The sequence below is a fragment of the Castor canadensis genome, chromosome 14, assembly GCF_047511655.1.
Source record: "Castor canadensis chromosome 14, mCasCan1.hap1v2, whole genome shotgun sequence".
NCBI lineage: Eukaryota > Metazoa > Chordata > Mammalia > Rodentia > Castoridae > Castor > Castor canadensis.
The window spans coordinates 98,453,249-98,479,939 of record NC_133399.1 but is presented as its reverse complement, the minus strand read 5'-3'; the positions used below and the strand labels follow the sequence as shown (position 1 = coordinate 98,479,939).

At 40.6% G+C, this 26,691-nt stretch overlaps 1 protein-coding gene across 8 annotated transcripts in view; it reads left to right on the top strand.

The window, feature by feature from the left end:
- Positions 1–26,691, top strand: part of Psd3 (pleckstrin and Sec7 domain containing 3) — a 498,369-nt gene that overhangs the window by 192,867 nt on the left and 278,811 nt on the right. For 7 of the 8 annotated variants that reach the window (XM_074055085.1, XM_074055084.1, XM_074055086.1 and 4 more), the window contains one exon: positions 3,269–3,664. In XM_074055085.1, coding sequence (XP_073911186.1) covers positions 3,269–3,664 — 396 coding nt within the window. Of the gene's footprint in view, positions 1–3,268; positions 3,665–14,358; positions 14,808–26,691 lie in introns of those variants that run through there. The other variant, XM_074055092.1, reaches the window with a different exon arrangement.

The window sequence follows — 26,691 nt, the reverse complement described above, 5'->3', positions numbered from 1 at the left end:
ATGGAGAATTGCATAAATAACAATTCATAAGTGTTAAATAACTTTCACTGCAGTGTATTGTTATTAGTTGTTACCTGTGACTATGCAAAATTATTAATTAATAAATTAAGCTTTATTACAGGTAGATATGCATAGGAAAAATCCTGTACTTAGGGCTCAGTATTGAACTTGGTTTTGGGGATCTACTAAGCGTCTTAGAATGTATTACCTGTGGATAAGAGGAGACTGCGTTACACTGGATCCTCATCATCACAGAATGAAGAAAAGTTATTGTAAGCCTTCTCCCCTCCCTCCTTGCAGTACTGGGGTTTGAACTCAGGGCTTCATGTTTGCCAGGCACGCTACCATTTGAACCATGCCTCCAGCCCTTTTTTCTCTGATTATTTTTGAGATAGGGTCTCACTTTTTGTTCAGGCTGGCTTGGACTGTGATCCTCTTAATTTAGGCTTCCTGCTATAGCTGGAGTGATAGACACATACCACTATATCCAGCTTATTTTGTTTAAATGGGGTTTCACAAACTTTTTGCTTAGACTGGCCTCCAACTGCCATCCTTCCATTCTCAGCCTCCCAAGTAGCTGTGATTAAAGGTGTGAGCCACTAGTGCCCAGTTAGGGTCTTTTTAGATTCTAAGTTTCTAAGACATGAAAGTGATCTTGCAATGAAGTTGTCCCTTAGGCATGGATCAGGGAAACAGAGTGCTGAAGAGCCTGTGAACATTCAACCTTGTGAATCCATTTATGACATTTTCTTGTTTTGACAGGTTTCAAATCTTTTAACATCAAGTCCACTAAAACCTTGACAGTTATTTTAATAATATGGAAAGATTTGGACTCTCCTGACATGTCCCCTAAATTACTCCCTAATTTAGGCCTTTCATCTATGTGCAGTGTAGTGTGTATGCTGTCTGCAGTGTAACCTGTAGTCAAGGATGAACACAGAAGTTCTCGGCTTGGCCCACTGTTTTCTGTGTCTAGAAAGGATATCTCAGAGGGTCAGAAATAGAACTTAAGTTTTGTTGCATTTCTTACGAGCAGCTTGCGTTTTGACTTAGGGCCCATGTAAGGAAACTTGGCGTCACATGGTATTTCCTGATCTTTTCCTATGTTTCTGACATCCATGCCAGCTTAGAGCCTGGGTAAATGGAAGACATAGCCCATCTTTCTTCACTCCTGATTTTAGTCTGACCACACTGTGTTTCTTTTGGCAATCATTTATTTGTTATGTACTGTACTTTAAATGTATACCTTCTTTTCTTCTGTCATTCCTCATGACATATTCCAGTTTACATAGGAGAATGTCTGTGTTGAAACTGAAATGACTTTCCATTTTGCTTTTTTCTGTTTTGTCTTCTTGTTTCATATAAGGAGATGCTCTTTCCTTACAGTTAACAGATCCACTGAAAGTTATGGTCCTTCAGGATGAATCAGGACCTTTGTCCTTCCCCCATGCCAACATATAAAGTCTCTAGACTTTCCTCAGAAACAGTCTTGAGGCTAGGTGCTGTTGCTCATGCTTGTAATCCTAGCTATGTGGGAGGCAGGGACTGGCAGGATCATGGTTTGAAGTCAGCCAGGGCAAAAAGTTCAAGCCAGACTGGATATGGTGATATGCCCCTATCATTCCAGCTACTTGAGAAGCATAAATAGAAAGGAGTCATGATCTAGGCTGGCCTGAACATAAACATAAGACCCTAGTAGAAAAATAATTGAAGCAAAAAGGAATGGTGGTGTGTCTCAAGTGGTAGATCGTCTGCCTAGCAAGTGCAAGGCTCTGAGTTCAAAACCCAGTAATGTCAAAAAACCAGCCTTGCTATATGTGCTATGACTCAGTATTTATATCCCACTGGGATGTACTTTTGATACACACTTTTGATACACACTTTTGCTGTTGCCCAGATTATTAATTCGTTCCTCCTTTCCTCTTTCCTTACCTTTCTTTCTGCACGTGTGCTGTTTATTGTGTCCTTGACCCTGTTAGATGTTGGGCATAAAGGAATGTTGAAAGTAGATAGGGTCTGTGGTCACTATTCTCTTGGAATCTACTGTTGAATATAAACTTGGACTTTGTAAACACCTTATGGGTACTGTAAAGAAAAGAACAGAGACATAGTAGAAAGAATAATTTGAATGGAAGGGCAGAGGCTAATTCACTTGAAGCTTGGGCAAGGCCTTTCTGTGGAAATGGTAATTAAACTGTGGAATGAATGAGTTAGCCAGGCAGAGAATGGGGAAGGAGCAACTAAGAAGGAACATGACAATGGGAAGCCTTTAGGATGTGTAAGTCCATAATAGTATTTGGTACATGGTGGACCTTCATTATTTAACACCAGCAAAGACAACTGTTCCGGTAGGAATAAGGATTCTTTATGAGATACTTAATAGACAACTCATTTCTATTTTATTACTATTTATAGGAATCAGAGGCTCAGAGAGCTTAGGAAAAGTTGCCTGAAGTGGTATAGCTAGTAATTAGCACAGCAGAAGTTCAGCCCCAGGTTTTTCTAACTCTAGACCTCCTCTGTTCTTACCTCTGCTCGGTCTCCCAAGTTTTTAACTTTAGTCATCTTAATCCTCATTTTAATATTTGAAGATCAGACTATGTATTAATTTTTCACATTTGTATACCAAAATTAATGACCCATTCCTGTACACTAACTTTTAAGTTGTTTGTGGTTTTTCATAATTTTGGCTAGTTTTGCAGTTGACATGACTTTTGACTTTTTTTAAAGTCATTCTTTGCTGTCCAGCTTTGAACCTGAACTCTCTGCAGTGCTGTGTTCTTATCAGCAGAGGGCAGCCCTTGGATTCTGATGCAGTCCTCTAGCACTTTTGGTCTGACTTAAATCAGAAAGTATTAACAGCTGATGGAAATTTAATGTCTTTTTAATGAGTGCTTACTGTATCTAGTTTACATGATAAGTATATCTGCATTTGTTGTAAGTAATGGTAGTTGTATATAATCTGAAATTGTGGAGTATAGCTGACTGAAACAAGAATTTAATCACATGTTCACTGGACTAGATGTATTAATACAATAAGAAACTAATTTGAAGCTTTATTAAATTTTTTACAGGATAATAACACATATATACCAGGAATTTTTAACCTGAATATGATTTATATCTTCCTTCCCAAGTATGTTATTAAGGCATAGGCTCAGTGAATACAAGAGTTACATCCAGAACACTATCTTTTAATTATGAAAAGGGAAAAAATTCAAAGAAAAAAATCAACTTGATACTGAAGCTCTTCACTCTTTTTTTCCAGGATCCTGGAGCAGGAGGAGTACCTTAGGGGAGGAGAAGATGGTATTTTTGGACCCGGATACACAGAGGACTCCACCGATGTATACAGCTCCCAGTTTGAAACCATCTTGGACAACACTTCTTTATACTACAGTGCAGAGTCTCTGGAGACATTATACTCAGAGCCTGAGAGCTGTTTCAGCTTTGAAATGCCCCTTACCCCGATGATACAACAGCGCATTAAAGAAGGCGGTCAGTTCTTGGATAGGAGTTCAGCAGGAGGACAACAGGATGTCCTGAGCGTCTCGGCAGATGGTGGGATAGTGATGGGCTATTTCAGCGGGATTACCAATGGGCTGAGTGATGCCAGCAACTCCGTCTATGTGAAAGGTGCCCCGGAGATTGCTTTCTGGGCAAGGTACTACTCCTGCTTTCATTATTTCATGGTGGCGTTTTTGTAGTATTTTCACCTTGGGAAATCTGAATGTGGAATATAGTTTAAAAGCATCTGGCCAGCTTTTGTGATTATAAGGAAATGATGTGAGTAAAAAGTAATTTGAATTTTAAGGGCAGGCAAGGTACATCTTAGTGATTGTCAAATTGGCATTCTCCTCTCTGGTGTTTCCTAGATTACACGTGTGACTGGATACTGAATAAACATTGGTGGCGATGATTAAGCATTTGCTCTGATGATGCAGTTCTGGTGGCAGTCACATGGTGCTGTGAAAGAACTTTAGTCTGACACTGACATTTGTTGATGACATGGCGTGGGTTGTTTGAGTGGCCCACACATTCCTTAATTGTAAATTGAAGGTGTTGGAATAGATGGTCACTAATGTCTCCTTCAGCCTTTTTTTTCCCTGAGGTGCTGTTCTGTCTGCTGTCCTTTTCGTTTCTGAAATTGGAAGAAAGATCTACTATGGATGTTTGATAGAACTGAGACCTTGGCAAGGATATAAGTATTTTTTTTCTTTTCTATTTAATGTCTAACTCTATTTGGGAGAGAATGGCAGCTTATATAGGCTACATGTACTATACCTGTCATTTAGGGATTCCTTTTTTGCTTATGGATTATCCATCATTTCATCTTTCTTGCCCATCATCTTCAGGTCATCTACCTGTCATTTATCCTCTCCATCAATGGGCAGAGAATGCTAAACTTGTAACTTTCATGAATTTAGTTTTGGTATATTTTTCCGGTATGGGTGTGTGTGTGTGTGTGTGTGTGTGCGTGTATTGGAGAGAAGGTTAAATGGGGATAAACTATTTTAAAGCTATATAAAAAATGTCAGTGCTTCTTTTCAAAAGTCACTATCCATTTTATAGGTTCCTAGTGAACGTCTCTCTTTGAACAGTTTGCCTGGTGTTGGCAGTTTCTATAACCAGCTTGTAGGTTTGTAGTTCATAGGATGGGAAAACTCAAGACTGACACATTATAACATTGTGGCTGTACACTTCCATGGAAGTGGTTGGGATAGTGGTTGTCTTACTGGGGCACAGTGAATTAATGAGAAGAACACAGGTCTCAAAGCACAAGGCTTTTGTCTGAATCAGCTTGGACAAACCACTTGTTCTGTCTAAAACCTCGTTTACTTATTTGCAAAACAGGAGTATTGATATCCTGTGCGCTGAGTGGCAGGAGATTTAACGGGTTAAGCATCTAGCAGTGCCTGGCACCAACTAGGAGCTTGAGTAGAAGTTTGAGTCTGAGTTGGTTGAGTGATGAGTCCTTGCTTAAATCTAGGGGTTTGTCCTTGAGTGTGTCCCTGAAGGAAGGGTGTTCCTCAGGGGAGGCATCTCTGACATGGGAGTGTGCCTGGGAGCATCCTGTCCCTTAGCGGGAGGCCACCTTGGTTGGGGTGCCCTGATAGGGTAGTAGGCATCCTGAGATGGGGTGTCCCTCAGTGGAGGGTGCCACTTTAGTTCTTTTGCTTTATCATCATCCCTGGGGACTGATTGTAAATTGTAATAAAATGCCACAGCATAGGGACGCAGACAATATCCTTGCAGCTCCAGCCCAGCTTTTTGGGGAAGCTGAAGTTGCTTTTATTATAGACTAAAAACAGGTCTCAGGAGCTGAGGTAGTTTGGACTGGGACATAAACCACTCTCTGAGGTGGTGTGGGTGGTAAAGCTTTACCATAAAAGATACAGGGAAGATGTGTCAGTGAAGGGAAGAGTCAGGCATCAGTGAGTCAGCGCAGGAAGGAAGGGGATGAGAGAGAGGTTCATTAGCTTGTGCACTGATAGGAAGTAGTCATCATTTGGACATCTCGGGCACTAGTCACTACTATGGCCAGAGTTCAATAGTTAGAGGGAATGCTGCAGTAGGACATAGTGTTTTAGCACCTGAGATTTAGCCAGTGGTGTCATTCTGACTGTCTCTGAGTAGTCAAACCATGAGCTCCTATCTAGTGGTAAAAGTAATGAAGAAGTGTCTTATTAGAGATGAGCCAGGTGAACTTCTCGCCAACATTGACCCTCCTCTGTAGGATTCCCTACTGGTGGTCATTCCTTCCTTCCATGAGTTCTTCCAGTGACTGGGACAGACTGACTTGTGTGGACACTCATTTTGTGTTCTTTGAGTTGGTGCAACATAGTAAGTAGTTATAGGGGATGGAGTTTTATTTGGTTGTATGTCTCTATTCAGGGTTTATAAAAGAAAAAAAGGACAGGCATAAGGATTTTAGGAAGTTTTAAAGAAACTAGAAACCTTATTTTTTTCTTTAACCTCCTCTGCCTTCTTTAGAGAAGGTACAACTCCAGAGAAATTGTGCTAGCCTTGTGGGTTGAAGAAATATATCACTTTACAGCTTTAAGGGGGCCTTAGATAACCTTATCTTATAATATCTGTTTGTTAGGGAGAATTACCCAAAGCCACATGACTTTCTAGTGACAGATCTTGTACCTCATTTCACATTGCCTGACTCCTAGACAAGGTCCTTCCACTCTTCTAAGCTGCCTGGTCATTTGTATTGTTTTTTCTTTTGCTCTGCTTCCCTCATGCCAGATGTCTATAGATCTAGAAGTCTGACTTAGTCCATTTTTAGAAACTAAGTTCTAAATGTACAGCTGGTTGTTTTTGTTGGTGGCAGATTGTGTGTGTGTGTGTTGTTGAATTTGAGGAAAAATTTATCAAGTCATTAATAAACATGTTTCCATAAAATTTTAAAGCAATCAATGAACATCCTTTTAAAATCTCTTCTGCATTAAAACATCCTCCTGCAGAGGGAAGGAAGTAGACAAAGGTATTGAGCCTGGTAAGGAAGTTCAGATTGATGAGTACACGATAGTCATTTTAATTGAATTCTCTCAGACAAACACTGTGGGGCAGTTAGAATTCAAAGAAAAGAATATTTTTAAACTTTATTAATAAATGTGATATTTATAAAAGAGTGATAAATAAAACAAGTACACATGCCTGACATTCCATCTCTGTTCCCTGGCCTTTCCTGTTTCCTTGGTTGTGGGCCATGGGCCTGATCATATTAGCTAATGTAAACTCTGAGAAAGGCACAAAAAAGGGGCAGTAAAGCTGAGTTTTCCCCTGATAATGTTTTTTTGATAGTCCATAGGACATTTGAGGAAACTAAGTCCATTCCTATTGAGATACTGATTTTAATGTATAAAGTGTTAGTAGAAAATACTGTGAGATTACTTTAGTTAGCCTCTAAATATACTTTTGTATTTTATGTAGTCCATAGATTTTATTTATTTGCTAAAGACATGGTGCTGTAGTCTCATAATGGAGAAAGGAACTATTAATGTTCTCATTTTTCAGACAAGTGAACTGGCACAGAGAGGTTAAGTAACTTGCTGAAGGTTGCACAGTTAGTGGCACACATAGCACTTAAACATAGGCATCAGGCTCCAGAGCTTGACAAATTAGACTCTTTAGTCATGTGTATAAGTGGATTTCATGACAGATCCTAGAACAGGACCAAATAGCTTGAACAAAACAAAAATGTATTTGTTTTCGTATTGCGTAGATATATTTTAAAATCCTTTCCTATTTCACTGTGTCTTTACTTTGTCATTACAAGTTATTTCAGTGTCAGTATTTGCTGATGATTTCTTTTGCGCACAGGATGACATCATTCTGTGTTGTGCTGCATCTTTAAAGATAGTAGAAGTGGTTGGGAGTGGTGGTTAGGATGTTGGACCACTTGAACATCTTCCTTTCCTCTTCTTGGAATAGTTTCCAGTCTTGGACTTAGCTATGCTTTGCTGACCAGAGGGAGATCACTCTTCCCTGCTACTTTCCTACCTGAGTCCCCCAAATCTGTAATATTTAGCATCAGGTTAGGAAGGACATTGTTTTGAATTTATGTTGCTATTTACATTTTAAAATATTACATATCTTTGTGATATCAGGTAGATCACACTTTGAAAGTCAAGACCCTTTCCAAATTCTGGACCTAGTCTGGCCAGGAATAGTTACATTCTTCCAGGTGCTCTATTGACCAGGTTGCCGCATGTCAGTCAGGAAATAGCTCACCCTGCATCGTAACACAATATTTTAATGAAGAAGGGAAGAGTTGCATCCCCTCCCTTCATGGTCCAGCTCATTGCACTCAGGCCCACAGGGGGTCAGCGGTGCTGTGTGAAGTCCAGTCACATGGCTCCAAAATTAGAAAGGATAATTAGAGACTTACAGTTACACATGTTCTAATGGGTTCCTTTGTGTCTGGGTGCTTCTCTCTCTCCAGCCTATCAGCTGATGACCACAACTCCAATCAGTAAGTTCCGACCTGAAGACTGCAAGGCACAGATGTTGTCATTGTGACCATGAACTGAGCCGAATATTGTCCATTTCTTTGAGCTTGGGTTTGGACAGAGGAAAGAGGGATAGCAAATATAGTAGTATGGCAGGAACTTCTCTTCTGGTTCTCTGAACTGTGTGAAACTGCTTTTGAAAATCACCTTTCTAGTGTAATAGATACACTTGCTATCCCAACTTCCTAGGTTTTCTTTCAGTATTGCTCAGAATACGGAGTGCAGCAGAAGAGGTGAATTACATCTGTGTGCAGCTGATGTGCCTGAGGAGAGTGCTTCAGTGTTCAGCCCACCCTGAATTTGATATTGACAGTCCTGGTGTTCTGCCTTCCTCCTCTTTTCTCCCCGTCTCAGATGGAATGCTGGTGTTTAGAACTATTCCCTTTTGTCTTCAGTTTTTGTCTTTCTTTAGTGTTTTTTTGCTTCGGAAGAAGTCACATGAATAACGGTGATACAGAAATTTGTTAAAGTGTGACTTCAAAAATTTTTCTAGCATCCCAATTTAAAACCATTTTAAATGGTTTTTAAAAAGGCACCTTAATATGCATGAATATTAAAACAAGAGAAAAATAGTGTTGGTTACAGTTGGTGACATAGTGAAATATTTTGATTTGGTGAAGTTGTTTTTAGGTTGGGCTGCCCATGGAGCTCCCACCTTGTCGTCTTAAGCTCTGCTGCCTGTCGTAGGTCATTAGTGGGTGGCTGTGACTGTAATATAATCTCTTTAATTTTTTTCACTTATGGTTTAAAGTATGCCCTTCAGAAAAGGAGCTTCTCATTTTTCTCTTTCTAGTTTCCTGAAGTAGTTGTAATTGCGAAGTTTATTTATTTTTTTTATTACCACAAAGAAGGTCCTTTGTGGTGCTGAGGGATGGGAGCTCTCCTAGATTTCATAGATAGTCAGTTGTACTTGGTTTTGAATCCTGCCTCTGTTACTTACTAGGTATGTAATTATGAATACATATATAAAATCTAGGAATCCAAGTATAAAATAGTATTAATAATACCTATTGTAATGGGAGGGGGAGCAAATGAGATTAATCAAGTGATTTAGTGGCCTAACGATTTATGACACGTTGTAGGGGATAATGAAATGAAATTAATTCTAATAATAGTAGTAACCTGGAGGAGAATCATCGTGTGACTCTGCCCTGTGCTCCAGCTGCCATCAGCCTCTGAGCTGCCCAGCACCTAGTCTTTCTGGCTGTAAGCCTTATTTCTGGACTTTCTGCAATATCACTTTCCTTTCATAAGGTGCAGTGCACTAGGGTGGTGTGGAATATATGAGGATTGCTGGCAGCTTGATCTTGGGTAGGTCTTTCTTTCACCCAACTTTTGATTCCTTATTAGGTAAAATGGAAACAACCTTACCTACTACCTTACAGTTTTATTGTAAGAATTTGCTGAGTTCTAGTTTGTCAATATTTATTTTAATCCTGTCATGGATTATGCAGTTGTTTCAGTAATAGTCTAAATAATAAGAAGAAAATATATGAGAAAACCTGGTAAAGAAAAAAATACCACAAGGATTTGTTGAATGCTTGAACATAGGCCACTGAGGGTTAAGTCAAATGACTGCTATATTTCAAGCATGGATAACTCACCAAATCACGAGCAGTGAACCAGAGTTGGGTGAAGAAGTGGGTTTGTAGCAGAACATGTAGTGAAGCCAGCTTTTGAGGAAAGCAAGGGTCGGTTTAATGGAGGGCTGGTGGGAATGTGGAATTGAAGTTCACTGTCTTCAAGGTGAGACTTGCAGCTGTGGGAGTGAGCAAGCTCTCAGAGGGCCAGGATTGGGCTGAGGATGGGCCTGTGAGGTGCTCACACAGAAGAGCGCCCAGATGTGTCCTTCTAATTCTTAGTAGAAAATAACGTGTGGCAGGGTCGGTTTCCTGGTACCTGTTCTGTGCTTGCCTCCCTTCTTTACAATGGAGCGATCGTCAGGGAGCCCAGTATGGAATCTGAGTGCTCAGCTTGTTGGTTGTTCTTTTGGTGCCCTTCACAGAGCCATGGCTCTGGGGCTGTGGGCTCCCCATTTGTTAAGTGTCTCTTGTATACATTTCTGACAGCTTCAGGAAATGGTCCTGGATTTGAAGTAGATAGTTCCAAAGACATTCTGGATCTGCGGCTTAAATCTTTGAATGATCAAATATAATTCATTTGTTTGGTTGGTGAATATTGGTGTGAAGAAGGGTGAGATGTTGACCACTTGGATGATCTTTTATCAGAGACAACTTCCAATGATGAGGAATATTGGAGTTATAAGTTCCTATAAGGAAAATCATGGCTCTAAATAAAAACTGAAATGGTGGTAAACATTTTAATTGGTTGGGAAGACACAACAGTCTTTTTATTCATGCATCAGTACAATATTTAACCCTTAGAGGGTGTGATAGCATCCTCAGAGCAGAGATGACTTAGCACCATATCGCAACACTAGATATTATGTATTGATCCTTAGTTTGGGGAGCAAAAAAAAGATAGAGCTTCCCCAAATTGTTCTCTGAATATATTTTTCTTAGTTGTAAAAATCTACCTGAACCCAAAGTGGGCACATTTCAGTACTTCAGTCTTGTTTCTCTTTTCTTTTCAATTTCATGAGCTCTCTAGAAGCTGAAACGCAGAGTCTATATTCAGTCTACATTCAGGCTGTGGTGCAAGGGAGGTTGAATATAATCTTTCTCATGAATGCTAATAAGGATTAATATTAAACTCCATCTAAACCAGTGAGAGATAAATGCTTTGGCTTCATTGCTCCTTCTGTCTCCTATGCTGGTTCATATGTCTGTGCCTGAATCTCCATGTGCTGGTGTTTTACTGGTTCTCAAACTAAAATTATGGAAGAAGAGCCTTATAAGTCACACACACTGAACTACTGAAAATTTCAGAGTTTTTTCACTCATCACCAGTGCTCACTTGGGAGTTTGATAGAAACGCAGAATCTCTGATCCCACTGATGCCCTACTAAATTAGAACCTGTAGTTCAACAAGGTACACAGGTGGCTTACATATACACTGAAGGTTGAGAGCTCTGGTCTCCAACAGTGGGCCAATTACAACAATGAGCCAAGGCCCCTCCTTTGATCAGTGCAGTTGTAGATCAGTGATTGTCAAACCTGATGGCACATTAGAATTATGTAGGGAACATCTTAAACTCTGATTGTCCAAGATTCTGGATTCTATTGGTGGCACCTGGACACTGATCACTGTGAGGCTTTCCCAGTGATTCTCATATGAGCCCTATGTTGGTAACTCCTTGCTACTCCTAGGTGTGGTCTTCAGACTTGCACTGTGGATATCACCTTGGACTTTATCAGAAGTGTGTATTTCAGACCTCACCCTGGACGTGCTCAGGGAGGTTTGGATTTTAACATTTCCAGAGGATTCATAGTACTTTAAAGTTTGAGAAGCACTCACTGGGACCCGAATTAGAGCAGAATGCAAAGCTAAGGAGGAAGTAGTCCCTCTTCTCAGGGGCAGCAGGCCTCTTAAAGTTAAATGTGCTTTTGGTAGAGAGATTCTTTGTATTGGAGGTCTGTAAAAGTCAGTGTTTCTGGCTATGAATCTGGAAATGACTTTTTGTGTCTCGTATAGTGACATAGAGTACCCATCCTGTTCTAGAAATATAGGGGCTGATTTACTTTGCCTTTAGGAAACAGTGTTGTTATGGTTTCGATTGTCAGTGTCTCTACAGACCAAGTGTTGAAGGCTTGATTGTCTATGGCGTTTTTGGGAAGTGGTGGAACCTTTTAAGAGGTGAGGCTTAGTTGGAGAAAGTGAGGTCTTTGGGGAGGGGCATGCCCTTGAAGGGGATATTAGACCTCAGTCCTCTTCCTCTCTCTAGTTCCTGCTGCTATGAGGAGAGCAGTTTTGCTCCACCCCCAGGTGCCTCTGCCATGGTGTTCAGACTTGCTACAGCGCCAAAGTGATGGAGCCAAACACCCATGGAATGAATCCTCTTGAATGTAAGCATGCCTCCTCCTTTTAAGTTGAGCACCTGGGTATTTTGTCATAGCAATGGAAAACTGACACATACATGGCTTAGTGATGGACAATGTGGGCTCTTAAGGCGTATTTCCTTGCTTCACATTTTAGTGAATTCTCTCTCGACTTCAAATTCCTTATCTGAGAAAAGGGACATTTTTACCAACACTTAATGAGTCTTCAATAAATGTCGAATGTTGTTATCTATAAAAACAGTGCTTGAACTATCACATTAAAACATCTTCAAAGCTACCTGCTATGGGGGCTGGAGGCCTGGCCTGGCTTAAACGGTACAGTGCCTCCCTAGCAAGCCTGAAACTGTTGAGTTCAAACCTCAGTACTGGGGAAACAACAAACAAACAAGCTACACACTATGAGTAGTCCATGCTAACATGGACTTAAGATGTGTATCTGTAATAATAATTCTAAAAGCCTTAGAGTACTTGCTGGTGAGGAGTTATGGTAGTTTTTTTATGGCCTTTATAGTTACTCAATCTGTTGTCTCCACCTCAACACAAACAAGGTGGCATTTTCTTCCAACAGTAATATTATAGTCCTTAGTATAGAGGAAATAAGAGGTATTGAATAATTATATTGTGAGGCAAAGTCATAAAACCTCATTATTCATACTTGGCATTCACTTAACAATTATTTTAGGGTTCCATATAATATTGTACTTACGTCCTTTAGGTCTCTCATTAGGCTGTGCACTTCTCAGGACTTAGTTTTGGACCTCCGAGAACCTTGGACTCAGGGGCTAACACATACGAGACACTCAGCTTTTGTTAAATGGAGAATTTAAGGATCTACAATGTTTAGGTGTCTCCCAAAGAGAAAACTGATACCTTTATGAATAACTCTAGGGTAGGGCTTGCAGAGTCAGGCTGTGGAGGTCATGAGGCTGGGGTACTTCCAGGGTGGATGTCATGGAGACCGTCCTGGCATTGTTGCTTTTTTTGAGGTAGGTTTGAAAGGACAAGGTGGATGTGTATAAATGGTTGTAGGTGTATGGGGCACGGTAGTTTTTCAGAAAGAGGAAGCCAAACTATAGCAGAATCAGTAGCAGCTGCTAGGATTTGGGGAATTGGGAACTAAGGTTGTTATTGGCCTCTTTGCCTCCTGTTCTGCTAATCTTCCAGCCTGAACAGGTGCTGCTTCACTCAAAAGATACAGCTGGCTGACTTTTTCAAACTTTGGTAACGTTTTTGGCATATCAACAAGTATAGAAAATAATGAACATCCATGGATCTCATTGTCCTACTTAAGGAAAAAAATGTTACAGAGGAGTTACAAACTGCTGTGAATGCCTCTCTGGTCCCTCCCCCTCCCTAGGTCAGGGTCACCATGGCTTGTTGATACTTAGCATCCTACCTCTGTGTACCTCCATGAACATTAGTTTATGCCCTTTCAGTTTTTGAACTTTATGTAAATGCTATCTTCTTGTTTTCTCGTGTAGCAGTTTTTTTCTCAGCATTTGAAATAGATTTTTTTGATGTGATGCTTTTTAAACCTATCAGTTTAATTATGATATTATATGAATATATTATAACTTAATTGCCCACTTTTCTATTTATGGACATTTTGGCTATGACTTGTATTTTTGTTATCTCAAATAGTATGATAATGGCCACATATTTTTAGATGTGATTTTCTGTGCTCGTATGGGAGAGTTTCTCTAAGGCTAGGTATATACTTAGGAATAAAATTGCTGTGTGGTAAATATAATTTTCTGGTGAGCCAGGGCATGTTTGAAAGGGCATATTACATACATATTTCCTTTGAGAGTATATAATTTTATGTACTTCTGTTTACAAGGTAACTTTTAGTTCTTTTAAATTCCAACCCTTATAATTCCTGTATACCCCCAAAATAGCAGGAGCCAAAGGAAAAACATGGATTAGAAAACACTGTAGTCAAAGGTCTCCTTTCCCTTTAGGGGCACTGATGGAGACTCTGCTATCCACTAGTTGGGTCTGGCGGCTGTGACTGGATCAGATTGCCTAACTCCCGTTCCTGTTCTCTCATGCATCTGAGACAGTTGTTGCCTGTGTCTGACAGCTGTGAGTGAGGTCTGTCCTCTTCTGGCTGTCTGAAGCAGGATTTAAACAATAGGACAACATTTTCAGATCAGCGATTGCTGATCAGAAACAAAACCTGAATGAGAATAGAAAAACACAAGTTATCTAAGTGCATTTAACATACAAACTTTATATCATATAAAGAATTTATTTTGCGGGTCTTTCCTTTAGGAGTAGAATGTGTGTCTCTTGGGAATTACGGTCTTTAACCTAGCACTTCCAAAACCTTAGCGCTCTTAAAGAACAACAGTGCTGAAGTTACTTTTTCTTTTTGAATAGTGTTGAACAAGCACCTTTTTCCCCTTAAGCAGCAGCCACTCCAGTTATACTAGGATGGCTGGGCTGCCTTTTCTCTCTGTCCTCAGCTGGCTCTTGGCTTTTAAAGAGTTAAGTGGGAGGTTTGTGAGGTCATGTGTGACTTCGCTGGGTCTGGACTTTTGAAGCAGGTCTGTTGGAGGGAAGCTGCCTGTTGAGAGGGGAGGCTGAGAAGAGGGGAAGGACTCCTTCAACTCCTTTCAAGTTCTTATCCCTGCAGCCCCTGAGGGACACAGTGGCATTCTGGGAGAATGTCACTGTGGAGTCAGTGTGTAGCAGTTTGTACTCACCACAGAAGCAGCTTTAGAAGCATGTTAAGAGAGCGCTCTTGCAGAAGTTGAAAGTTTGCTAAGCAGATGGAATGGGAGAATGTGCTTTGTCTTCTGAACAAATGTGTTTGCTGATAAAGGTAACTGCAATTTGGTTGATTGTCTTTGTCTGCTCTCAGGCAGTTTTAGATTATGGATAGCTATAGTTAGAAAATTCCTTGTATTTAAAAACATTCAGCTTCAAATGGAAAACATTGTGGCGAGGTCTTGGGAAGAAACTGGAGAAAAATGAATATTTACGTATCTTATTTTCCAAGTAGGACTGGCAAAAATGAAAAGGGTATGTTTATTGTAATGTTTGGGCACGGTGAGATTTCCCTTTGATTGAGTTGTGTTGCTCTTTGAGGTGATTACGCATAGCCTGGTGCTCCTAGACTGTATAGTGTACGTTTAACAACTCTTTGTGTAACTTCCTAAAAGCATCAGAATGTCCAGTTTGAGCTTGGTCATTTTGTGGGGTCCTTCTGACTACTGCACAGGCTGTCATTCTTATTTCAGTGTGTCACTGCCTGAAAAGAAAGTTGGCTATGCTATTAGTTTGGAAAGATAATTCATTTTAGCATTCAGTGTTAGGTTTGAAACTTAAAAGACTAGCCAGTTATCTAATGAAAAACCTTTTTTCTGTGACATTGAGGAGATTTCAGCTCCACAGTTTATCTCTGGGAGCATCTTTGTGTTTTCATTTTTCAGCAGGCATAGACAAGTGCAGAGCGCAAGGAGGTCAGCGATGTTCAAGAAGGGGATGTGAGCCTAGCCCATGGACGTTCCATCTGTCTCAGGATGCTTGGGAATCAAAGGATTCCCAAACAGCGGAGAGCCAGTGACAGCCCCAGTGCTTGAACTTTCAGGGTAGTTAGCTGATTATATAACACAGTGTTTGTGTATGTTGGTTCAGTTGGCATTTCTTGCTTTGATTATAGATTTCAGGTTCATATTTCCAGTATTTTATAACGCCATTTTTTTTACTAGCCCGTCAGTATAAAATTCATGCCTCCTCTGTCTGGACATTTTGTCTTATAGTTTTAATAATGAAGGACAAAGAGAGTACTGGAAAGTAAAAGGGCACTAAACACACTTTGTAGGAAGCATAGCACAGGGGTTAGCAGTCAGAGGCCCATAAATTTGGCCTCTAGTAAGTTACCACTACTGGGACTCAGTTTCTTCCTATGTGGATAGGGATGAAATCAGTACCTAAGATGAAGGGTGGTCATTATGAGAATTAATTGAGGTGCAGTGCATGGGAGCATTTACCATCATTTCCCCTGCAGTAATGAAAGTTCTATAAACATTAATGAACATTGACTGCTATTATTATGTTTTAATTGTGCTTCCTTAAGTCAGGCACATGAGAGGATTTAGGGGGTGGTGGTAAGGAATTTGGAGTTGTGGATGTGCTCACACCAACACGTCAGGGCTTCTTTGTGATGTTTTAGGTAGCATCTCTGTCCCCATCCCTCAGTTCTCTTAAATGCAGCCTTCAATAGCAAGGAGGATGGGGAGAGAGAAATGGGTAGATGAGCACAAATCCCTCAAGATGTGAAAACTTCTCTGTACTTGTAGCCTGTTGATGGTATGTCAGTTCTATCCTAGACTATGGAGAACAGCACTGTGTGCTCATGCTCCTCACAGGCAGTGTGTAACCCCCAGAAGGAATAAAATAGAAAGAGTTGGCACAAACGAGGCACCGTTCCTATGTTTTTTCCCTAGATGTGGGCTTCCTTTGCCTTGTGGTAGTGACTGCCTTTATGGGGCTTATCTCTGCCTCTGGCTTTGGCTTTGCTATCTTTATGCTCCAGGAGTTGGTGGCTGTGCAGTTGAGTGAAATCTGCTTAGCCTCTCATGTTTCTAGTTGTTAATGTGGATAATAATATCTTTTCTATGGTTATTGAGATGAAATGAAATATGTGAAAATGTACAGCACAGAGGAAGTATTGAACCATTCCTGGTGGCCTCCAACTATAAATCCTAGCACTTGTGAAGCAGAGTCAGGGGGGATTGCAAGATCAAGGCCAGCCTGGGATACATAGCAAGATCCTGTCTCAAAAAAAAAAAAAATCATTTTTGCTCTTCCAAAAATTGCTCTAATTCTTCTGTTACAGTGAAGGCAAAGTTTCATACAATTTATGGTAGGTCTGTTACTCTGTTATGCTTTGCAAAGGTTTTATGTCTAGATGGTATTCCTAAAATTTTAAAAATAAGTTCCACGTGTTACTATTTTATGTCATCTAATGTCAGTTTCTCTTCATACCTTCTAACTTTCCAGAGTAGGGTATAATCCTTATAGCTGATTAATTTTAATCCAATTTCAAAAATATTATTTATGAAAGGAATATAGTAAATATTGGCAAATATTCAAATTGAAATTCCTATGTTCCCGCCCCCCAAAGGGACCTCGATTGGCTATTCCTAGTGTGTCCCTTGCAAGGCATAGTCTATACAGTTCTTTGGGACTTTATTTGAAACTGCCTTCCTGGTGTGAAAGTACAAATGTGGTATGGAAACTTCTGTTAGGTTTGCCAGCTCCCTGCACAGCTTGGTCCCTCCTTCAGGTTCTGCAGGGTCTGGAATGTTCAGGAGCAACCTTGAAGGGAGTTGCTTGCACAGCTGGGTTGTGTCACCCACAGCCTGATGTGTTTGACAGGTCCAGCCCTAGCCAGGCTGTGATGGGTTACTGGTCAGCTTGTGTTCCTGGAGAATAGCTAGGGGCTCAGTTCTCTCAGCACAGAGTTGGGTTTCAGGCTGCCCTGAGAGTCCTCAGTCCTGAAGTTCTGGGGTAGCAGAGCCTTTGTTGGGTTCCAGCAAGGATTTTAGTCATTGTTTAGCTAGCCTGAGGGTGTGGTTCAGTCAGCCCTTTGGTCTGCTGTTAGGTTTGGCTTCAACAGCATTGGGTGGGGTAGTGTAGGAAGCGGTACGTGAAACATGGAGTTGGAAGATCAGGCTCAACTTTCAGTCTTGCTGTTTACCAGCTGTGGCCTTGGCAAGACTTTTTTGGTCCTCGATTTCTTTACTTGCAAAATGGAACTTGTGACAGGGAATAAAATAGTGCATGTAAAGATGCTAGATAGACTGCAGCATGCTCTAAGGATTTGTTTACCCTGTTGGATTATTCAGAGGACAGTGGCTTATTCCTCTTATATTGTTCTTGCTAAATCAGAAGATACTTATCTTGAATGTGTTTTAATACCCATTCATAGCTAGATGTGTAAGTGCTGCTTCAGGATTGGAGATGGGGATGTAAGTGACAAGTGTAAAAGATAAGAAGAGTTAACTTAGGAGTGAACTTGATATAAGGTAGGTTTGGCCTTGATCTTTGGCATCTTGATCTTGGGAAGCTGACTTTGAACTCACCTTTACTGTGGAAACTGTATAGCTGAGCATTTTCTAAAGCTTAAAAAGGAACCACAAAGTATCCTCCTGAAACATAGCCAAAGAATAGCATTGGGTACATTTTTTACATAACAACAGGTAACATCCTAGGCCTTAAAACCCACCTTTTCTGTGGGGTGCTGTGTTTTGTATGTTCTGCTGGAACCCGGGATGAGTTTATTAGCCATTCTAGGGTTCCACAAGTGGTAAGCAGTACAGGTTTTACAACCCAGTCCAGCGAAAGTAACTGTTTATTTGAAAGCGAAGAAACATTTTTAGTGACAGAATATTATAATGGGAAATTTAGGTTAAACAGAAATAGGCATCCACCACCACATATGCACAAGACTGTTTCCAAAATTCTGATAGGAGAGAAGACAGGCGGCACTTTTGTTTGAGCCTCGGAAGTTTAACCCTCACTAGTACATGCTGCCTCTCAGTCTGGTGGGAGCTGGCCCTTATCCTGAGTTAGCTGTATCTTTCCGTGGCACCCAGGTCTTTCTGGGAGGCCTCAGGGCTGTACAGCCATGTGGCCAGGGCTTGTAAGAGGCTGAGGAGATCCATCTGCAGAAGCTAGGTTGCAGGCCAAGGGTGGGGTTCCATACCCAGTATGTATTAAGTATCAGAATCTACCCATTGTTGGCAAGTGTAGAAGTAATTTTTATCTTGTGTTGGATTCAGTTTTATGGAAACATATCTGAAGTCTGTCTGATTAGAACTATACATCAACTTGGTTGCAGATAGAATTTTTTAACTTTTAGGGGAAGTGTCATTATAGTTAGCAGGAAATAGGGTTTCTATTTTTCAGATCTTGGGGCTGGAGGAGTAGTTCAAATGGTAGAGCGCCTGCCTTTTAAGTGCAAGGCTTTGAGTTCAAACCCCCATACTGCCAAAAAACAAAACAAAGAACCCTGTTTTTCAGATCTTGTGTATTATGGGACCAGTAGCTATCCTGCTGGTGCTCTGATGCTGTTTGTTTCAGAAATCATACTATTCTGGCTCCTTACGTGAGCTTTCTGTGACCAATCAGTATCTTATATACAGTACAGATTGAAAAATTGAGGACACTGGAATTAGAGCAGTAGTACACAGCAAAAAATTAGCAGTGATACTTGTGGTTTGCCCATTTTTTAGGGTGGAGAGCACGTGGAGGGAGGAGCACTTTCCACTCTTTGACAGCCTTGTTTAGGCTTCCTGTGTTGGTTAACTTTTGCCTTGTTCTTCCATGGAAGCAATATCTACAAGTAACTTTTCCTTAGTCCTGGTTGACTGCTTTGAATTACTCATTTTGAAACCCCAGTTGCACCTTTTCCTGGAAGGAGAGTGCAGGGGCAGGAGATGACTATTGTCTTCTTTCCTTGGCTGAGGTGATTGACAGATGGCTGTGTCTTCAACCCTTTTTGGGATGTCCTTGTTCTCACAGGAAGGCAGGAGTGTGACCCACAGCACTGCATGTAGGAAATGGGCAGTTCTCTCTTAATTCTAAGTTATGCAGGCCATCAGTATTGTAGGCTGTATACCTAGGAGAAAAGATATTCCCTTTACGATTGAAGGAGACAGAGATGGGAGTAGTGCTCTATCCCTATAATCTCAGCACTTGGGACACTGAGGCAGAGGATCAAGAGTTTGAGGCTAGCTTGGGCTATACAGCGAGACCCTATCTCAAACAAACAAAATGGCAGAAGACAGCATGAAGCTTGAAGTAGCAGTTGGAGCAGACCTTTTTCTTGTATTTCACATTAGCTCTCTAACTTAGGGCATGTCACCTATTTCTGAGAAGATCTTATCTTTAAAAAGAGATTGTGAGGATAGGCAACACTTGGGTTTTTTTTTTTTCCCCCTAGAGTCAGTCATGAACTTATAATTTTCCTCTTCTTCAATAAAGAGTGAAGTGGCAATGAGGAGGGTAAAGATGTTAGGACTGTGTGCGTTTTGCAGATGCCTTGTGTAGAGCCTACAACCTCTCTGACAGCGGAGGTGCTTAATTTTTTCACAGCACCAAGTCCAGCTAACCACAGAATGTTTTAACATTGATTGTTCCTTTTGGTCAGTATACTAATTTTGGCACTTACTTACCAAGATATCAGCAGTCTGGCACTCTGTGCTAGGAGCATACCTTCCAGAAATATTCATGCTTCTCACACCAAGCTCCCCACTAGGGCAGTGGAACATTTGAACTGTCTGTACCTCCATAAAGAAAACCTCTCCTTGCAGGATATTGGAGAAGCCTTTCTTTCCCTTTCTGTTGTTTTTCTTCTTCCTCAACAGAAGCCTCAAGGACGCTGAACCCCACAGCCTGTGTATGAATGTCTGTTTACCTTCAGGTTGAAGGGCCTGCTTATGCACTTGGCCCTTGGAGTGAGGGTCAGCAGCCAGCATTGGTGTTTCTCTAGGGAGTTATTTGCTTTTGTTTTCTTGAATACAATCAAGACATTTGTGCTCCTCCTGATTAGGTTCAGTGCATGTATTGAATTGCTTATTAAGAGTATTTTCTGTTCTTGAGGGAATCTGAAAAAATTTTTCTTTCCTTTTTTGGTTCCACAAGGCAACTTTGGAGATGGCAAATTGCCTTGAGTTTGAAGTTCACTCTGTCTCATTGAAGGTACTACTCCACTCCGTTCTGAGGAATGCCTGTCTTTAGGCTCATGCCACTGACCCAGGTGAACAGGAGCAATGTGAGTGGAGATTATTACCAGTGCGTTTAGTTATCTGTGCTGATGGTCCACAGAGATGAAGAGGATTTCTTTTTCTTAAACATGTGGTCCTAGGGTTTGAACCCAGGGCCTTGCACATGCTATGCAAGTGCTCCATGATTGTGCTAAATGTTTTTATGTTTTCTTCAAAACAAGTTTCAGTCTTATATCAGATTCTTAGATTCAGTGACCAGTTGCTTCATCTGAGTTTCCTTCTTCTGCATTATTCCTAATTGGCATAGTTACAAGACCTGGGAGGCTTCACCATGGGCAGCAGGGAGGGAGAAGAGAAAGTCAGAGGTTCAGGTGTCCCCCATCTGTATGATAGCATGATTATAGCAAGGTTTGATATGGCTTCAGGGCACCCTCAGTGTAGAAGGATCTGCCTTCTGAACCCTTTGCTGCACTCAGGAAGTGATGACTGAGGAGAATGTGCCTCTCTGCTTATGTCACTACATCTGGAGCACAAAGAACATTGTGTCAGTGGGATGGATGGTGCAGCTGCTAAAGGCCCAGGAGACCCTGTCTACTCCAGGATATGGCAGGACTTCTCTAGCTCACTACTGATGTCACCCACCCCGCCACAGATACTGTCTGTGTAGGTGCTGCAGGCTTGTAGGAATAATAGAACTGCAAATCAAAATGGTAATAATGAACCAGGCTGTTTGCATTTGAGGAAATATTCTTAAAAAATAACATTTTTTATCTTAATGATCTTTTTACTTTAGAAAGACATTACTCATAAAACTATTCTATTAATATAACAAGATTTCAGAAAGTGTAAGCCAGTTTGTGAAGTCATATGACATACTTTGAGACATCCATGGCTACACATTACTAGATTTGAGTGCAAAGCCTTTCCCACCATGCAGAATGAACTGGTCATTGTAACAAGCTTTGTATGGTACAGTTGTTTCAGAACCCAACTCTAATGACGTCATTTTCTTTATACCCAAAGTAAATGCTATGCCAAGTAGCTTATTCTAGAATTTGACTATACAGTTTTTGTCCTGATTAAAATGTTCCACTGCATGGGAGTGCTGCTAGTGAACAGTTTTCCTTATAAGTTGTTTTTGTGCTTCCAACCTTTCTAGGAATAAATCTTATTTTTCCCGGTGAAAGCAGTCTATCCTATTTCAGGTGCAGTAGGGGTTTTGATTGAAATTGCAGACAATCCAGTGTGTTCTATTTTGATTTTCCTAGCTTCAGAGTGCCCTCAGTGGAAGTGATTCAATCTCAGTGTAGTTTGTGTTGAAAGATACAGAAAATAGAAGGGATAAATATGAAAGAGGATCATATTTAGCCAAGATGAAGTATACTTTTAAGTTGTTTACATATATGGCTTTAATGAGAGAAAGGATATTAGATCCCACAGGAATCATTGAAAATTTTGTATCATTATAGAAGTTTTCACTTATATAGAAGATAGAAGTATGCTATGTCAAATTATTAATTATTATGCATGGACTAAAATTTGAAAGAGGTCAGCTTATAGGAAAATTTAACCTACTTAGAATTCTTGGGGGACCCAAAGGATGAGGGGGAACTTCCTTTACTTCCTTTCTTTTTGTGATATCTTCATATGTGAAGAATAATTATGAGAACTCTAGTTTTTCCCCTGGGAAGATGTAGCTCTTAGATAATTATGGATAACTTATATATGAGTTAAAGGATATTAATGGAACTCTTCCCACAAATAGAATTCCATCAAGCTAGCTGCTAGATAGCTATCCTATAGGGCCAAATCCTATGCAATGTGTAGCATCTTAAGAGGTTAGGACCCAGGATTTTTTTTTTTTAATTTTAACAAGATTATTGCCTTCATAGCTTAATATGGCCATTTCCTGACAGTATTGCTTTGTGCAAGACCCCTCTTGTGCTTTGTAAAATAGGAACAGTAATACATACTTCCTAGAGTTGATATAAGGATCAATTTAGACAGTGTTTACAAAGTGCTTAACACAGTGTCTGGAACTCGTAAGTACACAGTAAATGTCAGCCAGCAGCATCAGTACTTGAGTATACCTTCCATTTCACCCTGCTTTTTTATCTTATTTCCCAGATTGCGAAGCTCTGTAGCAATGGAGAACAATTGCATACTTCTTTTCTTCTCTTCTGTACTTTGTACCTGTTTGGTATTCTGGGGTCAGTACTACTGGGTGAGGATTGACACTATACTTCAAAGAAGTGATTAGCAGAGGAAAGAGCAAAACAGAGTTCTCTGCAGTGTCTTTGTTATTATGGAGGTGGGGGAAGGAGAAATGGGGAAGCTCACATAGTGTTGATTCTCCGGCTCAAATTTTGAGATGCGGTGATTCTAGTTCTCATCCTGCAACCTGTCTGCCTAGCGCAGTGACTTGATAATGGGTTCCTGTACCTTTCTGATGGCTTTAACAACTATAGCAGAAAGAGACTTCTTGAGTGGAACATGATGGAAAGAACACAACAGGAAAACTGAATATGGCCTTATAAAAGGTAGAATAGGAAAATTTATAGGTTTGTGCTCAAGTGCTCAAGAAAAATCCATGTCTGATTCCACGTGTTCTGGGAAAAGGGAAAATCTGAGGAAGGCACCTGTTACTTAACATCCTATGAGGCTTTCCTTAGTTAGCATACTCATTCCTTGATATCTAATTTTTTATTTTATTATTATTTACTTTAGAGAGATGGTCTTGCTTTGTTGCACAAACTGGCTTATATCTCCTGGGCTTAGTGAACTTTCAGTCTCAGCCTATTGAGTAGTTGGTACTATAAGTGTGTGCTACCACATGTGTCCTCTACTTCCCTAATAGCTATTTATATCTAAAACTTTTGCCAAAGTGCTCTCTTTGACTTAATATTAACAGTCTGTATATTAGTAAAACTATACAAAAATTTTTTTTTGACACAAGATTTTACCATGTAGCCTAGGCTAGCCTTAAAATCATTATATAGCTGAGGCTGGCTTTGATACACAATTGTACCGCCTAAGCCTCCCAAATTCTGGGTTTACAGGTGTATACCACCATGCCCCACAAAGACTACCCAGTTTTTAAAGAGCTATTCATTTTAAAACAAAACCAAATATCCAGATTGCTCTGAATGAGAATCAAAGAACTTTTTTTCCATTTAAGCCCCAGATGCATTTTAATATAAACTATTTAAACTATTTAGTTTTTTTTTTGTGTGTGTGTATGGTACTGGGGCCTGCATCTTGAGCTACTCAAGCAGTCCTTTTTTCGTGATGGGTTTTCTCAAGCTAGGGTCTCGAGAACTGTTTGCCTGGGCTGACCTTGAACCTTGATCCTCCTGATCTCTGCCTCCTGAGTAGCTAGGATTATAGGCGAGAGCCACCAGCACCTGGCTCTATTTAGTTTTTGTACCATGAGAGGATTATAATGAGGCATGTAGACTTTGCAGCTGTGGAGGCTTGGGGTGATTTGGGTTTTAAGGAATTCAGATAGTGATGCTGTGTAGTACGGTAGCCATGGTTTTGGTCCAAGTTGCTCTTTTGGTGTGGGCCATGCTAGTCAGTGTGGCCCTCAGTCTACAGATTCAGGTCTCACTGTGTGTCAGGCAGTGGGCTCCAGGTTCTTCTTCCTTTTTGCTATTCTAAGACATTGGAAATACTGATGAACATGGGAGGACAGTGACATAATGCAGGGTTGTTGGCCTTGGAAATTGCAGAGGAGCCTTCCATTTCCATTCTGCTCTGTGACTAGTGGGAGGAGTTTCTCTTACCGCCTCTTCTTCCTTTTCGGCATCTTCATTTTTCTTCAATATTCTGTTTAGAAATAGAGTAGGGTTTTTTTGTTTATTTGTGGTGCTGGGGTTTAAATTCAGAACCTCTTGCTTGTTAGGCAGGCACTCCACCACTTGAGCCATGCCTGCAGCCCTTTGTACATTATTTTTTGAATAGGATCTTGAAGTTTTGGACCATGATCCTCCTACCTATGCCTCCTGTGTAACTGGGATGGCAGGTTTATGCCATCACGCCTAGCTTATTGGTTGAGATGAAGTCTCACTTTTGCTCATGTTGGCCTTGATTGTGATCATCTAGATCTCCGTCTCATGAGTAGTTGGATTACAGCAGTGAGCCACCACGCTTGGCCTAGACTAGGTTTTAATTAATCAAAGTAAGGAGTTGAGGACTCTTTGTTGTTTCATGTGATTAGGTTCATTTTGTTACCCTCAGTTGGTCAGGGTTTCTTTGCCAGGTGATATAGTTCAGTGTAGGAGACTCTTCTACCCTTGCTTTCTGAGGCTTCCTGAGGTGGTTTGTTCTTACTAACAATGGATGAGGGGCTCTAAAGTCTCAATTTTGGCAATCTTTATCATAGCTGAGTCACCCTGGTATGACTGGTTGATACTAGCTGGGGGCAATCCATAATAGTCCCAGACAAAAACACCCACTCACAGCATGCCTGTACTTCCTCTCGCATTTCCTCATAGTATTCAGAGAGCCCTTCTCCTCATGCAGCTAAAAGTGACGCCTCTACACTAGTGGAAAACTGTGCATCTGTGTGCGTGCACATGTGTTTAAATGACGACACCTTTTTTTTTTTAGTGTTTATATTCTTTTTATTTTATTTTTTTTAATTGTTTTATTATTCATATGTGCATACAAGGCTTGGGTCATTTCTCCCCACTGCCCCCACCAACTCTGCCCCCTCTTATCTCCCCGCCACCACCTCAATACCCAACATAAACTATTTTGCCCTTATCTCTAATTTTGTTGAAGAGAGAGTATAAGCAATAATCACACCTTTTAAAGAAAGAAAGAGCTCCCAGTTTTACTAGCAGGTTGAAAGTAGAACTCCTATGTCAGAGCTTGAATGGGAAGATGCTGAGTTCCACTCTGTAAGCCTCCCTAGGACTCCTAAGGTGCTACTTTTGTTCTCATGGAAGAATTCGTGACATTTCTCCCTCTGTGCTTATGCTGAACTAGGCATGCCCATGTATAGGTAAACACATTAGCAAGCTGTAATATGTAAAATAGTCCACTAGACCATCCACTAGTGTTTCAGGCACCACCTATGTCTTAGGCACGAGTTGTCACTGCCCACCACAGGCTTACCAGACACTTTTCGGTTGTAAGCTTTAGTTTTACCCTGCAGAAACCACAGCGCTTTCTATCCTGTACTTAGGTTCCTGTTTTAGTACTTTTAAATAGCATGTAGTATTCTAACAATCTTACCTACAGAAACTAGTAGGATTTTAGAGGTAGAAGGGACGTTCATCTAGACCCCTACACATACACACACAAGTAGTAGGTTAGAGTGAGGTTCCTAAATACATGTCAGCTCTTTCACACTGCTACCTTGTGCCTTGTTTTCCCCATCTGTCAAGTGGACATACCTACTTCATGGATATACCTGTTTAGGGTTGTTGTGAAGATTAAATACCTTAATTTCTATAAAATTATCAGAACAGAACCTAGACCATGAAAAGTGCTTAAAATATGTTAGCTGTCATTTTGATCTGGATCTTTTGAATGGCAGTGGAGTGAAATTAAGTAGAGTCTGTGTTTTGGATTCCAATGAAATGCTTATTTCAGCCTGGGTAGACCAGTTAAAGTTCATTTAAGGTTAGCATTTAAGATATAATGTATAAACCCCCAACCCCTGCCAGGTGATATCTGGGAGGCCAGTGTGTTCATCACAACTGTTTTGGGATGCTTGGGCTGCCATTCCCCAAGCTTGTCACTCAGTGATTGAGCATGATTCTTAGTTGCTTAGAACAACATGGTTGAATGTTCTCAGGTGGCTGAAGTACTCACTAAGCTCTTCTGGCTTTTTCACTTGGGCATCATTTGAAATACTGCAGAGTAACTTTGCTCAACACCCAGAGGACAGAGGGATTAGCAGTAGGATCCTTAAAGACCCATGGAATAACTACTTTCTACTAAGCATGAGCCAGTATTTTG